The sequence below is a fragment of the Electrona antarctica genome (assembly GCF_951216825.1).
Source record: "Electrona antarctica genome assembly, chromosome: 4".
NCBI lineage: Eukaryota > Metazoa > Chordata > Actinopteri > Myctophiformes > Myctophidae > Electrona > Electrona antarctica.
In genome coordinates, this window is record NC_136809.1 from 21,042,584 (window position 1) to 21,060,105 (window position 17,522).

General features: G+C 44.9%; 2 protein-coding genes across 2 annotated transcripts in view; both read right to left on the bottom strand.

The window, feature by feature from the left end:
• LOC306921222 (ATP-dependent RNA helicase SUPV3L1, mitochondrial-like) overlaps positions 1–17,522 on the bottom strand; it is a gene marked incomplete at both ends in the record, with an annotated part of 427,184 nt that overhangs the window by 361,958 nt on the left and 47,704 nt on the right. The window lies entirely within an intron of this gene.
• frmpd1a (FERM and PDZ domain containing 1a) overlaps positions 1,992–17,522 on the bottom strand; it is a 30,312-nt gene continuing 14,781 nt past the window's right edge. The window contains exons 7-15 of the mRNA XM_079499483.1: positions 16,691–16,786; positions 14,814–14,939; positions 12,234–12,353; positions 10,668–10,804; positions 10,247–10,466; positions 9,845–10,027; positions 9,310–9,454; positions 7,611–8,942; positions 1,992–6,646 (exon numbers count right to left, since the gene is read on the bottom strand). Coding sequence (XP_079355609.1) covers positions 3,201–6,646; positions 7,611–8,942; positions 9,310–9,454; positions 9,845–10,027; positions 10,247–10,466; positions 10,668–10,804; positions 12,234–12,353; positions 14,814–14,939; positions 16,691–16,786 — 5,805 coding nt within the window. The 3' untranslated portion in view covers positions 1,992–3,200. The remainder of the gene's footprint in view (positions 6,647–7,610; positions 8,943–9,309; positions 9,455–9,844; positions 10,028–10,246; positions 10,467–10,667; positions 10,805–12,233; positions 12,354–14,813; positions 14,940–16,690; positions 16,787–17,522) is intronic.

The window sequence follows — 17,522 nt, forward strand, 5'->3', positions numbered from 1 at the left end:
AGATGACATCAGTTACTGTTTTTGTCAATTAATTAGTGTATTGGTTGACACACCAATAAGACAGAAACCCCAAAGACTTACTGAATAATGAAAACAACCAAGCCTGATAATAACCACACACATCTATAAGCAAGCCAGATGACCCCCTTAACATTCTCACACGTCTTCAATCAAGCAGATGCACCTTCATGCCCATCAGCCCAGCATTAAAACCCACCCTCATCTACAGTATCTGTCAGTGTGCAGCAGTTAATCTCCCTTGTCTTTCTCTCCACATTCATGACAGGGTGGTGACCCCAAAGCCAAAAGTATCAGGGACCCTTCCCTTGAACATAATTGCCTATGTCACACACATCATGCCATGCATGTGGTGCATCCATAGACGTCCACACTTTCACATTCCCGTGATGTCCTTGACCATCTACCAGTATGTCACAAACTCCATGCTATGCATTCCGCGCGCCCACAGACATCCCCACTTTCACGTATACCCTGCATGCCCGTGCCCTTGGCCTTTTGCCGCACACCATAAACAAAATGTCCATACTCTTCCATGAATACTTTATTTTTCATGTTTATACAAATGAATAACATAAATCTATTTTGTTGAAGGAGTGGCCTTTACTAGTGAAATAATAATGCATCATGATCCAGGGCAGGGTGTGTCCATGCACCATGACATACTGTGCAGTGTGCACATGAAGGCCATACTGAGAAAACATCCACTCTACAGTATCATATTAAACAGCGGTACAGTATGAAGCGTACACACAAGTGATCACACCTGCTCAGATACTGTATTATTCGAACACACAGATAGGTATTGAAGGTTATGAAGCCTCTGTTTTTTCATGCATAGAAGAGCCATTTGAAAGACTAAGTTTAGTGTAGTTTTCCCTGTCTTTCTTTTGCTCCCCTGCTCTCTTTTTCTGTTATGTTTCTTTGTAGATGTAGATGTTGTGTTGTGAATATGTTTTAGTTCTTCTGTCTAGTCTGTAAATAAATGTGTTGCTGCCTTGGCCAGGACTACCTTGAGAAAGATGTTTTTAAACAGCGGTTAAACAATAATAACTAGAAAAAGTGCCCTTCTGGGCACAGGTCTCCACCAGGAGGATAGGACTGTGTGAGATGTTTGGCAAAATGTTTAGGATTAATATAAACATGTTTTTGAGGCATTTTGTTCCAAAAATGTGTTTTGCAAAAATCAACCTGTTGGTGGCGCTATAACAGGCCAATGTGAAAAGGGTGGGATATATTCCTCAGCCTAGTAAGAAAATGTGTGAAAGATTTCACGTAAATTGCATGCTGCGTTCATGATTTGAGGCTTTTGTTCAAAACGGGGCAATCTTGCAAACTGTGAAAGCTAATTATAGCCAATTAGGATGGAATATGAAATATCGGACAGATCCGACTTGAGCACATGACCATAGAGATACTGTGTAACGATTTGTGAGATTTTTGGACAGAATCTGGAGGAGTAATATCCAAAAATGTGTTTTACAAAAGTCGGCCTCCTGGTGGCGCTATAAAAGGCAGATGCGGAAAATGCAGGTCAAAGGTTTGTCCTTGGCCTCTAGGGAGTGTGCATGCAACGTTTCACGCAGATCGGTGCAGTTTTAGGTAAAAATGTGAAAAGCTGCCTCATGGTGGCGCTATAACAGGCCGTTCTGGAAAATGCGGGGCAGAGGTTCATCGTTGGCATCTAGGGAGTGTGTGTGCAAAGTTTGGCATCGACCGGGTTAACGGTGCCGGAGATGAGCTGGTAACGGACGGACGGAAGGACACACGGACACACACACACACGGACAGAGTGCAAAACATACTCTCTCACCATGCCTTCGGCCTGGTGGAGACAATAATGGCAATAATGCTATTATAAATGTGTGAAATCCATGTGTGCGACTGTAGTGCGTTTCCAACTTGCACCATTCCCGAGTAGTAGTAATAATAATAATAATAATAATAATAATAATAATAATAATAATAATAATAATAATAATGTTGCCCTGCTAGAAAGAACCTGACTAGTGTAGTGTATGATGGATGTATTGTAAGGAAGCTATATTGCCATGGGGACATACAAATCTACAGTAAGTGCTAAAATTGTTTAACAAGAAAAATGCAAGCAAATGTTGTGCAAACCATATCAAATATGCAAAATTAAACTTAAACCAATGTGTGCGTGGCGCCAACCTTAAGTTTTCCGAAGTCAATGTGCACACCTCAGCATTCAGCTACTATTCTTAAAATATAATATACAGTTGTAGGCTTATAGCCTAGTACTACGTTATAAAATAAAGTCAAATCACCCAAATCTTCATTTGTACTGTCCATTTCTTGGGAAAAAAATATCTAATGAGATCAAAATAAAGGTTGACTTAATCTAAAAAAAAGTTCTCTTTTTGGTTCTTGTAAACAATTACAGTAATAACATTCAAAACACTCCTTGTCAACAGCCTGTGAAATGATAAGATATATGAGATGAAATCAGCAAAAACTCAAAATGATTTCAGATAGCTCATGGACACAATACAGTACATAAACTGGATCCATCAAAATCTCTGATGAACTCTGTCAGTGTTTGTAATAACAACTACTCTTCAATCTAAAACCTTTCCTGTAAACTCTCCCAATTTCCCCTTCTTTACATTCCATTCTCTTGCATTTGAGAACACTGCAGTAACATATTAATAATCAAATCCATATTCTTGGAAATTTTAAATAAACAAAACAATACACAAATAACATACAATACATTCAAAACATCAATGCTGGAATGCAGGCAGGTTTGCTAAGATATGGACATGTATGTGAAGGTCTTTGCAGCTTATTTTCAGTCTACATGTCCATTACTCTTTACTTGTCCATTACTTGAATGGTTGATTTGTGGGCTACAGTACGTGCAGATCATACAGTAGGTGGCCACATGCACCTCACCCATCTATGCCAGATAGTTATCAGTACCCCTCAGAGGGGCATTATTGATCTTTGGTGATCTATGATGCCATGAATTGGCTCTATGACATCACAGAGAGCTCTCATAATCATGTGAGCTCTTGTCACATCAGTGTCCCTCCCCAGATAACCTCACATCACTGATCACCACCATTGTCTACACTTGGCAGTGTCCCAGTCACAGAAATCAAGGGTCAACCGTGAGGTTGTATGACATGTTGTTATGCAATGGTTGTTGGAATGAGTCAAAGGGCTGTGAGAGTGCGGAACAGCTGTGTGAGGCAGAAGACGGAGGCAGTGAGTGCTGTGCACTGTTTGGCCAGCAGCTTGGTGCTCAGGTCCTGGCAGCTTCGCTTCCCACTGGCACGCTCTGCTGCCAGGCAGAAGTCTGTGAAGGACCGTGCTACGTCTATCAGACCTGCAATAGCCTCTGCGTTCCTCCGGTCACACCGATCGCAACCGGAGAACCAGAGGCACACCCCGGCCAGCTCCACCAAGGTTCGGAAACTGTCGGCCAGGCAAAAGAGCATATCTTCCGGGCTCTGCCCCACCCCGACCACCTTCTGGCAGCCCGCCATCAGCCGCCGGGCCTCTGTGTGGAGCACCCGCTTATTCTCTGTGAAGTGGGCGGGGCACGTGTCCCTCGGGTGGCGGCCTCCTCTACCTCTCACAGACGCCCCTCCGAGCCCTTCCAGGACAGAGAGGAGCTGGTCCACGTCGCTGCGTAGCGTTTGGAAGCCTGCAGGGGGTGTTGGATACCTTCGCACACGCAGGTGGCTGATGGTGTCCTTGTGTGTTCTAGATGGGTAACAGTCCGAGGCCTCAGATAGTGGCGAGAGGAGGGGGCTGAGCTCTGAGTTGGACGCAGAAAGGAGGGTGGAGCGTGGAAAGGACGGAGAGAGGGAGGCCGAAGGAAAGGCGGGAGGGGAGGTGGAGAGGAAAGAGGAAACACAGGGAGCGGCCGTGAGAGGAAGCCCCATCCCGGAGGTTTGGGTCACTCCACTGCTTTGTGTGTGGCAGGAGAACTCGTAGACCGTCAGCTCGTCGTCAAAGCTGTCCCCCCTGCTCAGGCAGTTGGTATAGACCTCTGGACAACCACAAGCATCCAGTGGCATCTGGACTCCCTCCATGACCGACTCGCACCCAGCTGCAAGCACAGAGCTACAGCCATAGTCAGGCTTCATAGTTGGCCCTAGTTGGGCAGGAGTTTTGGTCTGGGACTGGTCCTTACAGGTAGTAAACACCCCACAGCCTCTGCTCTGCCGTTCAAACAAGTCAGAGTTCTCCCCTGTGGGCCTACAGAGTCTCGTTAGCGTTAGCCTGTCGCTACTGGTCCGACATTGTTTTTCGGAATCACTCAGAAACGGGAGCCCCGGTCTGTTTAGATTCTGTGTGGTCACTACTATGGGAGGGGGGATAGAAGGTGATGACGGGATGCTTTTTTTGGAATCTGGAACATCAGACTTGGGGCTGACGGCTTTCATCTTGGATTCTGGCGCCTCTCTTATAGGACCGGGAACATCCATCTTTGAGCCTGAATGAAACATTTTGAGGTCAAGGTCCTGCCCTATTCTGTAACTTGGAGGCTTTATTATTGGTCCTGGTGTGTCTTTGTTCAGCCCAGAGTACAGTGGTTCGTTATGGTTCTCAGTTTGGTGCCATGAATCACTTCCCCGAATCACCACCTTTTGAAACGTCTCCTTTACTTCTGACATGGTGGAACGTGTAATCTCAGCGGAAGCTGCTTCCACAACGATGTCAACCTCAGCATCTGATCCTGTAACTGTCGAATCCGAATCGTCTGACTCTGCCGATTCTGACACTGCCTTCATTTCAGTGTCCTTTGTCTGGGTTATATCATCATGTGTTAATTTGATGGAGATCTCAGGATCGTCTATAATAAACTCTGGAGAGGGGCTCTGGGCTATATTACCAATCCCAGTTTGAGAGCGAGGCAAATAGAGGGGAAGCCTTTGAATCTTGTCCCTAATTGTGGATGTAGACAGGCGGCCCATGATGCCAGCGGAGTAGGTTTGGAACAAGAAGTGTGTTGGAGAATGATACTCCTGGACTATGTTAGCCTTTGCTAAACTGGTGTTGATACCTGCATTTGTAGCTTCAGCCATGGCTGAGATAATATTTGAAGCTGTGTCAATGATTGGTGGGGTGACATTTGTGGTGGATTTATTTACATTTGTACTACTGGATGAAGAATTAGATATGACAATTGTAGGTAGTTTTTTCACGGTAACATTGGCGTTAAATGTAACATTTGTTGCAGGTACATCAGTGTCAGCATAATCAGAATGAGTATTAGTATTAGTCCTAATGCAGTCTTTAGCAGTAGAATCGTTAAGACTTGAATGTAAGGAATTACCAGCTTCATAATCATCTTCAAAAACATTGTCAGAATTGGCGCTGTACACAACATCATCACTATTTGTTGTGGCAGAACCAAAAACACTAATAGTTTCATCCTCATTATTGGTCTTGACCTCAACATGTATTTGCTCGTTGTTGGTGTAGTTGTCTTTACCAGTGTGCTGGTCCGGACCTTCACTGCAGATGGATATGGACATACGGGTTGGGGTTCCTCCATCTCCCCTCACTGAGTGGTCATTCAGGGACTTGTCAACAAGTGGCAGAGGAGGTAGAGGGGAGGTGGGTGGAGGAGGGGGAGGAGGGGGCGGTGGGTGCGATGGCCGTTTTATACGACTGTCAACACTTTCATCTACCATGTGCAGTACCCTTTCATATAAAACTTTCTCTGGGGAACTGAACTGTGAATTGAGAGAGACATTGCCACGCTTGACATTCACATCCATCTCTCTTTCGAAACAAACGAGTGGTCTTAACTCTGAACTGGGCACAGGTCTTCTCTTCTCTTCCTCCTTCTCCTCTTCCTCCTCCCCCCTAATCTCTTCCTCAACAATATCTGCCAAGAACATATGAGTAGTCAAAGGTCCATTCCATGACCCTGCTGTTACTTCCTCTTTGTCTCCATCACTCTCCTCTTCTTCTTTCTTCTCTCCCACTTGCTCCCCTTCCTCTCCTTCCTCCTTGCCGTCTCCCCTTCGGTCAGCGCTCTCCTTCCCATCTGGCTCTACTCGGCAACGGACGGCAGTGATTGGGCAAGACGCCTCCTTTACCGAATCTGCGACAGATTTGGATTCCATGGCGTCGGGTTCCATCTCCATGTCCTGTTTTCTCACCCGGGGTGAAGGCCGTGGCTCCACATGCCCGGTCTGAGACGCAGGTCCGTGGGAACTGGGCTTGGACCTGATGGGTTTAGACTCCAGCTGGGCAGGTTCGCCCTCAGAGCGGGAGAGGGAAGACACCGTAGGACAGGGATTCTGGGTTTGTTCCGAAGATTCTGGAGAACTCAGCGACTCTCTATCAACTGTCTGTGCTAGGAGGCTCTTATGAGTCCTGTTTGAGACAGAGTCCTGGTTGGAATCTATACCTGGTTCAGGGAATGACACAGTGGATGTGAAACCCGTCTCCATGAAAGAGCGCCGCTTACGGGATCTCCTCCTAAGTTGGAACAGTGTTTCTCTCCCCCCTCCTTCATCTTCATCTCTCATGCTTCCCCCCTCATCCTTTGCTTCCTTCTCTGTACCTGACACTGAGATGCCAATGTCACCGAGGCTCAGTGTGCGCGGAGGGTCTGGTTTCATCTCAGCAGCAAAATCTGGAAAAAAAGGAAAATGGTTCAGACAAATCCAATATATATATATATATATATATATATATATTACCGATCAAAATAAACGATTTAGCCTAAGACCCAACGCGCATGGTCGCTGCGCTGCGCTCCGGATGTTATATAATTTTTCACCTGTACCACTCGTTATTGAATACTAGCGGTGCCCGGCTGTAGAGCACCAAGTCGGTAACGATGGAAGTTGAAGTTCCATGCCCCACCCGGCTATGCAATACCCGTTGCAGAGATGTGGTGCATTTATAGATAGATAATAGACCACTGAAGTCTGACGTCACTGCCGATAGATGCCGCTGCTCCCCTGGTTTGTGTTGTTTTTCTTTATTGTGTTGTAATCCCCATAGGATCGCCTCATATAAGAACCATGTTCCAAAAATAAACAAAACATCCAGGATTTTCTATCAGGGGGTGTCTCTGCATTGTTTATCATTCATATTTGATAGTTGATACAGGCTGTTTCTGGAGAAAATTGAATAAATTCTGCTGTGGAAATCTTAAAAGTACAGGGTCTGTACAGGGTCTGTAATTCCGGGTCTGAAATCAATGTCGCTACTAAAATACATCACGTCATCATATCAAGACAACAAACGATGGGATGTTACTCTTTGGGTATATTTGTCAATGATATAACATTATAGTGATATATACATAAAAAAAGGTAGTAAAGTATGTTGTAATGGTAATTACTCTATTAAAGTAGATAAAGTCTATTTACTATTAAAGTGTATTTTATTTCATAGGATAAGCTACAATTGGTATTTGGAATAAATATCTACATTAGTGAATTGTGTTGACAAAAACAATGTGTGGAGAAGAACATGTTTTTGAACACCAAGTGAAAACTTGGTACTGTAGTGGAGAATCTCTCAGAGAGCACAGTATCACACAAAAGAGAAACTGGAAGACAGTTATCTTGTACTGAAAACCAAATCACCTCTAGGCACAGCCCCAGATGTCGGGTCCTCGGGCGAGGCGAAGCGATCCCGTGCATCAAAGAACTCCTCGTCTGAACTGCTGTCCCCAAAACCAGGAGGAGGCTGAAGGATGGTGACCGGCTCCGGGACCACAGCCTTGTCCCGACAGTCGTCCACCTTGGCGCCCTCACTCGCCTCTCCTCCTCCAGTGTGGGGTACAGCCTCTGAAAGGCTGCGGGCACTGTCGGGAGTGACGTTGGTGCAGAGTTTGTAGTAGCAGCGCGCATCGCTCTGGTTGAAGTTGAACACAAAATCCATCCGCGAGGATGAGGAGCAGGGGGAAGGTGAGGGCCGATGCGGTGTTAAACCAACCGCCTCACCTGTTATGCTCTCGTCTTCCCCCTCCCCTACTGCCCAAATGGACTCATCCACCTCCATCCTCCTCCGCCTCCTCAGTTCCTCCTCTGCGTCGTCTTCATCGCTGGCTTCCGGAGGACTAGGCAGATAGTCGACCAGGCGGGAGAGCTCGACGAAGCATAGGACTTTGTCATCTGAAGAGGGGTCGATGGTGGGTCTTTCGTTAGCGTTTAGGGTGGTGTGGGGCGAGGACAGCAGGTGGGGATCAGCGCCATCACCTGATCTCCGGTAACCTGCGGGGCTGTGAGGCGGTGTGGGGGGGTAAAGGTGAAGTTGCTGGGGGCAGTAGGGATGAGGATGGGTCTGGGGGTAAGAGTCCATTTTCGGACGGAGAAAGGACGAACAGGAAATGAGGTCGTCTTCCTCCAGGGCGTCGAGGGAGTCACTGGAGGGGCTGGTGAGGAAACGGGAGTCGCTGCGAAATGAATCGGACGTCTCCGACATCGACGGCTGCTCCTCCACCACATCGCACGTCTCTTCTCCTCCGGCCACGTCCTCACTTTCACCACGCTCCTTTTCACTGCTCCCTTTCTCCTGTTCTCCCCCCGAGTCACTGTCTGTCGTTTTGATCTGTATCTGTCCAGTGTCCCCCACTCTCTCCGTCTTTGTTCCATTTTCCTCCTCTACTTTTTCCTTTCTGTCTCCTTCTTCTCTTCTCTGGTTCTCTGTATCTTTAGATGGTGGGGACTTTTCTTTCTCGGTGTCTGCGTCTTTTTCTTCCTTTTCATTTTTCTCCTTCTTTGGTTTTGCTCCTTTTGCTACAATACTCAGTTCCTTCTGCCTCCTGTCCCTCTTCTCCTTCCTCTTCCTCCCATCTGGGTCCGACGAAGATCTGATGCGGGGGCGTGGCCTGATGTCACGAGACACAAGAGTGGCCGGTGCATTCATGTCCATGTCAGAGGAGTCTGAATCGCTGCCACACCGTGACACATAACCTATGAACACACATGCAAGCACGCACGCACGCGCACACACACGCAGGCACAGAATAACGTTACATACAATATACACATACGTGAAGGACACACATTTATAAACATACACATTTAACATGAGAACAATAATGAAAATGTTAATGATTTAGTCAAAACTAAAATCTAATTGAAATCCAAGTTTGCGATAACTGGCTTTTGTTGGGGGGCAATGGTAAATGACATACCGGTACATCAAGAGACAGTGAATGCATTTCTGAGTTATGTCCAAAGGTGTGATAAATGTGGTGGTAGTTTTTAATAATAGTTGAGGAACGTTTCAGACATGAAAGTATTGATGAATCAGATCCAGTGTGCCTGTATTTTTCACCTTCCTCTGTGGAGACTTTGTGCTTCTTCGAGTCATCTGTCCATGGAAAAATGTTGAGATTGGGGTCAACACACACATGGCAGTAGCCAGCTATTAGACAGGCCAGATCCTTAGCCGCTACTGACTCCAAAAGCAGTGTGATGGGCTTTGGCAGAACGAGAAGAGAAGAGAAGGAGAGGAGAGGAGAGGAGAGGAGAGGAGAGGAGAGGAGAGGAGAGGGGAGGGGAGGGGAGGGGAGGGGAGGGGAGGGGAGGGGAGAGGAGGGGAGAGGAGAGGAGAGGAGAGGAGAGGAGAGGAGAGGAGAGGGTACATTTAACAAATAAACATTTTTATTGTATAGTCTTCAAACAACGTGTGTGTGTGTGTGTGTGTGTGTGTGTGTGTGTGTGTGTGTGTGTGTGTGTGTGTGTGTGTGTGTGTGTGTGTGTGTGTGTGTGTGTGTGTGTGTGTGTGTGTGTGTGTGTGTGCATTCGTGCGTGTGCATGAGGGAGAGATGGAAAGTTTGCGTGCGTGCCTGTGTCCAACTAGCCTCTACCTTGATGTCCTGCAGGTATATCTTGACCAGACTGACTTTGTCTGACTCAGGCAGCAGCTCGATGCGTGTGATATGGATGAACTCTGTGAGCTTGGTCATTATACTCAGCTTGTGGTTGACCACCTGGCTCACCCCGTACCGCGCACCCACCAACAAGGTCACCATGGACTCCCTGTCCTGAAGCTGAGGAGGAGTTCACAAAATAAATACATTTTATTGCCAGGTATTTTGTACGTACAAGGACTTTGTGTAGGTGAGGGTGGTGAGGAAATTACTAATTTCTCCCCAACACGCGCGCACACACACACACACACACACACACACACACACACACACACACACACACACACACACACACACACACACACACACACACACACACACACACACACACTACTATACCATCATGGTGGCACTAAATGATTTCCCTCCAAACGACTTCAGCTCGCTCAGCTCCTCCAGGTAGTTTATCCGGGCCTGATTGGCCGACAGGCCCTTATGTTTGGGATCCTGCTGTGATTGGATCTTCTTCATGTGGTAACCAATGGCCTTCTTCAGGTCCTTCTCTCGCATGTTCCTCAGCAAGGTGCACGACACAAAGTTCTCTATACCCCACGTCTTCCTAATGCAAGCAGACAAGTTATTCCTTAAGGCGTGCGTGTGTGTGTGTGTTTGTGTGTGCGTGTGTGCGTGTGTGCGTGCGTGCGTGCGTGCGTGCGTGCGTGCGTGCGTGCGTGCGTGCGTGCGTTTCTGAAAATCCAGAGTAAAATGTATTGGTTCAATGGACATGAATGAAGAATTTAGAAGAGCGTGCGTGTCTCACGTGATAATCTTCAAGTTAGTTTTCTGGGACTGTCCACAGCTGGCCAGTCTCTCCTGGATCTGCAAGGCGGCCAGGCGCAGGGCAGTGTTGCATCTCATCTCCACCGCAAAGCGCTCCTGCAGCACATCGTTCACTCCCTAACACAGACACACGCCATCATTGTTAATGGGTGATGAAGGAGTCTAATCACCATGTGCGGATTTTATTCAAGAGATATTACACAAGGGGGCGTGCTTCACTTCATAAGCAGCACTGATGTGCCAATAATCTAGGTAAAGCACACCCTCGAGTGTAATATTGCAGTTACCCTTAAAAAAAACACATCAACTAACTAACGTCAACTGTAACTAAGATATTCAATAGAAATTCATAGTTTTTTAAATGCTTTCAGCGCCCCCTGGTGTTCATGTGAAATTACCGCAGGCAGCCAGGCAATATCTGTGAATTCCCGGCAACTACTTCCGGGGCACACGGCCCAATACAGCGAGAGGAGGAGCAAAAAGTTGTACGAGCAGCAGCCGACATGTCTTAGTTTTCACCACAAGCGGTAATATGGGGGGCGCGATGCGATCAGCAATCACTATTTACATCTGAACATCGGGCAGATTGGACTAAAACAACCACTTTGGAGTATTTTTCTGAGAAAACAAGCAGCAAAGAAACGACAATGAGTGGATCCTTATGGGAGGCGCGCGCATTTATCCACATGATGGGAAGAACGTAGGCGCTGTCTAGCAGCCTGGGAAGCACGAAAGGTTAGTGTTGAGCTTCGGCTGCTTGGAATCTGACCGGTATGGTGACCTTCGGGGTTAAATCTTAACCCGTCATCTGACGGGTTCCGAAGCGATTTGGCGTCATGAGTGTTAAGCACGGCCGGGTAGATGGCTATTTCAACCAATCAGATTGCTTCCTCTAGCAATCTGATTGGTTACCTGTTAAAACTACCTGTATAATTAATTCTCAATAATGACCTGCTCCCCATTGATTATCCCTTTCTTAATCACATACAAAAAAGTTATAATGAAACAAGCAGCACACTGCCTTCTATCGGTCTCTAATTCTGGCATTCTTGCATGTTAATCTGTAACATTGTGTGTTCATGGGCAACCTTAAACTGGGACAGTTAAGTTAAGTGGCAGAACGCTTACAGTAACAGTGTATAAAACTTTAACTAGAATTATCAGATGAAAGTGACGCATTGTCTCTATTTTTAGAGATGATTGTTGACTCAGTGCTGAACTGTAGCTTCATATGTTTTTGTTGGCCTTTTGCACTACGTTGTTAGATTAGATTGTAGATTGGCTATTTTCAGTACTACATAAAAAAAAAATTCTAAGTGAATTTCTTTTATTTCTTCAAATTCAAATTCAAATTATTTCTTGAAATTACTGCATTTTTTTCCCGCTTTTTTGCAAATGCTTTGTGGAAAAGTTTTGAAATAATAATATGATAAACGAAACGTAGGAAATCAAAAATAAAGGGACCCATAAAAATGTGTCCGCGACCCAGTGTTTGGGAACCAGTTATATGCAGGATGTTTCACGTGAGTGGGCACACCAAACCTACCTGGAGGTAGAAGTACTCAAAGGCAGTGGGGTCGTCTAGAAGGAGGTCACGAGGGTCTCTGGGCATGAAGCACACACGGAAAAGACACCTGTAGTCATGGGCCTCTCTCTTCTGGACCACCTGATGATACGCACGCACGCACACAGGCAACCGCGCACGCGCGCACACACACACACACACACACACACACACACACACACACACACACACACACACACACACACACACACACACACACACACACACAGTGTAAACCAATCTTTAAAATTAACTTTAAAATATAAATGGACGAGTGTGCACCTTGCTATGCACTGACAGACCTGGTCAAAGTAGACAGGTGGCGCAGAGACCTGTATACAGCTTGCTATTATTCCTTTTGGTTAGTGTTAAGGTTCGGTTTAGGCATAGTGTTTGAGAGTTTATGGTAAGGGTTAAGGGTATGGGTGTGTGTGTGTGTGTGTGAGTGAGACAGAGACAGACAGAGCCTATTTCACCGCTGCTACTGTATAATCTGGAGAGGAAGAGAAAGGGAGAAACCCTATTTCACCTACTGTAGTGAAATAACCAATTGCATACTGTAGGTGAAATGCTGGTCAATGCAGGGTAACCTGAACACGCTGACAGACGCAACGCGTTGTCAGTGTGATAACTCTGGCAACATCAGGCAAGCAGATTACTGCATTATATAGATAATGAAAACATCACTATTAAAGGTTTTGGTGCGTGCAAAAGCTGTCTTTTTACGTCTTTTCTTAATAATAGCCGTAAGAGTGGGACTTCTTCACTATCAATAGTTACTGTGGTATTTCTAAACCTAGGGCGGGCCACTCAGCAAAATTCTCAAAGTCCAAGGCCGCAAGTTAAAAAAAATCAGTAGTATTTTGAAACATTTAATGTATTTGTTTAACAGACTACATGACTAGTTTAAAAATTAAGGAAACAGCCACATTTCCATCTATAAAGCTAAAGCCCAATTAACAAAAACATTGTGATTAATGATGAAGTTATAAAATGAGGCTTCATTCATAAAATGTGAAGAGAACATATAATGAACAGATTATCACAGCTGAATAAATAAGTATGTCGTAATTACTCAGCTGACATCAGGCGATATGACTTTCTCTTGGAACAAACAATACATCACCTACAATCATGTTCAAAACAATGAAAATAATCAATTATATTTGTATTGGTATGACCATGACCGGGCCACAGATACATTACTGTAAGCAGGGGCCGAATGCGGCCCATTGGCCGTGGGTTGAGTAGTACTGACCTAGGGGGTAGTATGGAACAGTATCTCTCAAGGACCACCGTGCTAAATGTGCCCAGATGAGAAGATAAAGGTCAGGATAGGATTGCACCATATGTGAGAGATTTCTGTGTTGTGTTTGTTATTCAGGAGCGGGGGACTCAGATGAGACCATGGACAGTAGACAACAATTTTTTTCATTATTCATGCCCTATCATAGAAAAACGAAGGCTATAGAGCGTCGCAGTCCCGCCCCCTACCATGGACCAGGAAACGATTCTCCGTTCATTTTCCTCATAGACATTTCAGAAAGTATTTATTTAAAGACGTTTACGCCGCGGACAAAGCCAACTGGAGTCGTGACAAATCATGACAACAAACAATTTTTTTGGGCCGAACAAATAATTAGAAAGAAGAAAAAAACGGCAGGTTTAACACTTTTTTGTTGTTTTTCTTCTTTGTAATTATTTGTTTGGTCCAAAATATTGTTTGTGTTGTCATGAGTTGTCACGACTCGAGTTGGCTTTGTCCGCGGCGTAACCGTCTTTAAATAAATACTTTTTGAAAAATGCATTGGGATTAATTTCCTGGTCCATGGTAGGGGGCGGGACTGCGACACTCTATTGCCCCCACGTGTAGAGCTGTGCATTGGTACTGCCCTCCCGATTCAATTCAATTACGATTCACCAGGGAAATTCGATTCAATTCTACGATGCATCGCGATGCATCACACTTTTCTATATTACTGCCCAACATGGCAATTATTCATCGGGTTCTCGAGTTACGTGGATTACAGACAATCGTACACACGTACAGAGATGTGGTGCATTTATTGTAAGATATATATATAAATTATATTATATTGTAATTATATTTAGGCTACGATTATCGATTATGTCACATTGCTGCAGAATTGTGCACGGCTGAATTGCGATGCATTGCTGAATCGACTAGAAGCTAGAGAAATTGGCCCGATCTTGTAAATTATCGCAACCTACGTACTGCTCTAAAAATGAAATTAATTAAATCGATTGTGAAGGGACGATGTACCGTACAGTAGGTAACTGAAAACAACATTTACCTGGATGCAGTGTGTGTGTGTGTGTGTGTGTGTGTGTGTGTGTGTGTGTGTGTGTGTGTGTGTGTGTGTGTGTGTGTGTATGTGTGCGTGCGTGCGTGTGCTGTATGTACGTGTGCGTGTGCTGTATGTACGTATGCGTGTGCTGTATGTACGTATGCGTGTGCTGTATGTACGTATGCGTGTGCTGTATGTACGTATGCGTGTGCTGTATGTACGTATGCGTGCATGTGCATGTGTATGTGTGCACCTGCTGTATCCTCTCCTCGTCGTGCAGCAGCAGTAGTTTGGTGATGCTATACTGCTGTTCCAGCACCAGGGAGAAGTTCTCGATTCGGGACAGCGAAAGCTTCTCCTTGAGGGTCATCACTATGTCCTGAAGCACAGATGAACACACAAACACACGCAAGTTGACACGACATTACTGTATGTCTATGACAAAACATACTGTATAGCTAAGATACTGCTTCTTCATCACTGTATGTCTATGACAAAACATACTGTATAGCTAAGATACTGCTTCTTCATCGGATCTCTGGTGTAAGTTGGATGAATAAACATGGAAGTAAAAGTGTCGAGGGAAGAGTTCTCTTAAACCATGATCAGCTGGAATGCTATAGTTTTTCTTTTTCCTTAAAGTTTTTATCCCACTATTTTTTCACCCGGTGCCAATGATGACTAAGCTGTGATCCTGGCCGGTACTCTCTCTCTGCCAACCTGGGGAGAGCCCCGAACTGAGCTCATGCTGGAAGGAACATGTTATTCCAACCAGTTCCTTTACCCTCCATCAGGCCCCTGTGATGATCGGAGATCATATCATTATGTTATTGTTGTGAGATATTATGAATAGCCTTTGTATGGGCATATTTATATTTACTAGAGTTCTCACATTGTTATCAGCTACCCAGTACCAGGGTGGGGGGAGTGGTTGCCTGTGTGTTTTCCCTAATCCTCCGCAGGTGGACTGATTGATGATTGACACCTAGAGAAGCTGGCCCGTCTGTCAGGGAGTGATCGGCCCTGACTGGCTGTCGGTCTAGAGTGGGAGTGCTCCTGATCATGGCTCTCCCTACTCACCTATGCTATATCAGTCAGTCTGTTCCTGGAAGGCGGGGGGGAGACAGGCCGGAATCCTCTCTCTCCCAGCCGCCACACTGACTGTGGACTTTTGCCAAACCGTTTGATATTTAGTTTGTCCCTTCGGAAAGGACTATTTGCTCTTCAGTTGTAGTGTTAATTTGTGTCTGTTTGCTAGGTATTTTCTTTTGAGTTTGATTTGTATTCTGTAAAACATTCGTTATTTCATTCTTTAATTCATCTTTATGTAAATAAATATTCGCATTTTGAAGCTGGTTTCCTGTCGATCCATTAAATGTTACACTTAATTACCCCTAGACATATTGGGTTGTAACACCCCCCATAGAGAAATACAGAAATCTAAGATTCCGTCATAAAGAACTGTGTTCCAAAAATAAACAAATCAGCTGGGTGATTCTGTCAGATGTGATCATGTGAGTCTGTGTCGTTTATGATAAATCAATACTTTTTAACCGTCAGGTGATGCTTCCTGTCCATAACAGTAAAATTGCCCGGCTGATTTGTTTATTTTTGGAGGGGGGCAGCGGCCTCTAGCGGCAGTGATGTCAAACTCTATAGCATTCCAAAGCAGTGGGTGGGACCCATTGGGTAACAGACACATTTTTATGGGTCACAACTCGAGTAAAAAACTATTTTCACTAGTCTATACTAGTCTACATTAGCACTGGTATGTGGCAAACTGTTGCCGCATCACTATATAGCATGACATTGAGTGGATTATTGCCAGTTTACCAGTTTCGTTATAAATATTTATGATTACACGGTAAGACAATTATATGACAAATGCATTTTGAAGATTATTAAGATCATAATTATCCATGAAGAAAAATGCCGGTCTAGATGTTTTTTTGGTGGTGTTTTGATATAAACACAGACACAGTAGCATACGTTTTCCTTTACACCATATTAAGTCTCCAACCAAGACAGTAGAAAGTGAGACAGTGTAAGTATAGTATAACATGCACAGCAGTAGATAATGAAGTACATAATGAACTGCAGGGACCGGTGCAGTAATACAATCAGCTGTACCTTGACTGTGGTATTAGGTTCAAACTTGAAGGCCTTGGTCTGTCCGTTCTCTAGATAGACCTTCAGGACGTTGGGCAGGAAAAGCAGCGAGTTCCCCTGGAAATCACACGCAAGCAGTGGTGTCATTTCATTCAGATTCAGAACTAGGTGGTGAAGGAAAAGAAGAAGGAACTAAAGAAAGAAAATAGCCCATTTACAAGATCACTATGTGACGCAATTTGTGAACAAAAAGAAAACAAAAATCATGAACATTTTGTCTGACATAAACATACGTAGAAATGTCATGGTACATAATGCATGTACGACTGTAGACAAGAAAACGTGTGGCTATAACACATGTGTCACATGTACTGTAGATGGATGGGTGTGGATTAAGATGCCATCCCCAGGGACCCCAAATGCCCCCCCCCCCCCCCCCCCTAAACACAAGGGTCAAGGACCAGGATAGTCAAGAGGGAAATTCTGAGCACCGTAAAACCTTCAGGTTCAGGTTCGGCTGTAAATAACTAAAAGAGGTTGACAGAAATGAGATGACCAGGAGGAACTAATAAAACATAAAAATGTGCATGTGCATGTGCATGTGTGTGTGCTCATGCGTGTGTGTGTTGATGTAAGCAGGTACGCTTTATTTCCCATAGGAATCTTTCTCTTGGATGTACAAGCACTGCTGCTTCTGCTGCACATTGCATAAAATACTCTGATTTACCTTGAAACAATGACACATCTGCTCTTCTGCCAAGTCCACGCTTGACAAAGCAAACTCAATAAAATGTTCACCACAGCAGCCAAGCCCGGTATACAAATAATTTAGTTTTCTGGAGTGCACAGTACT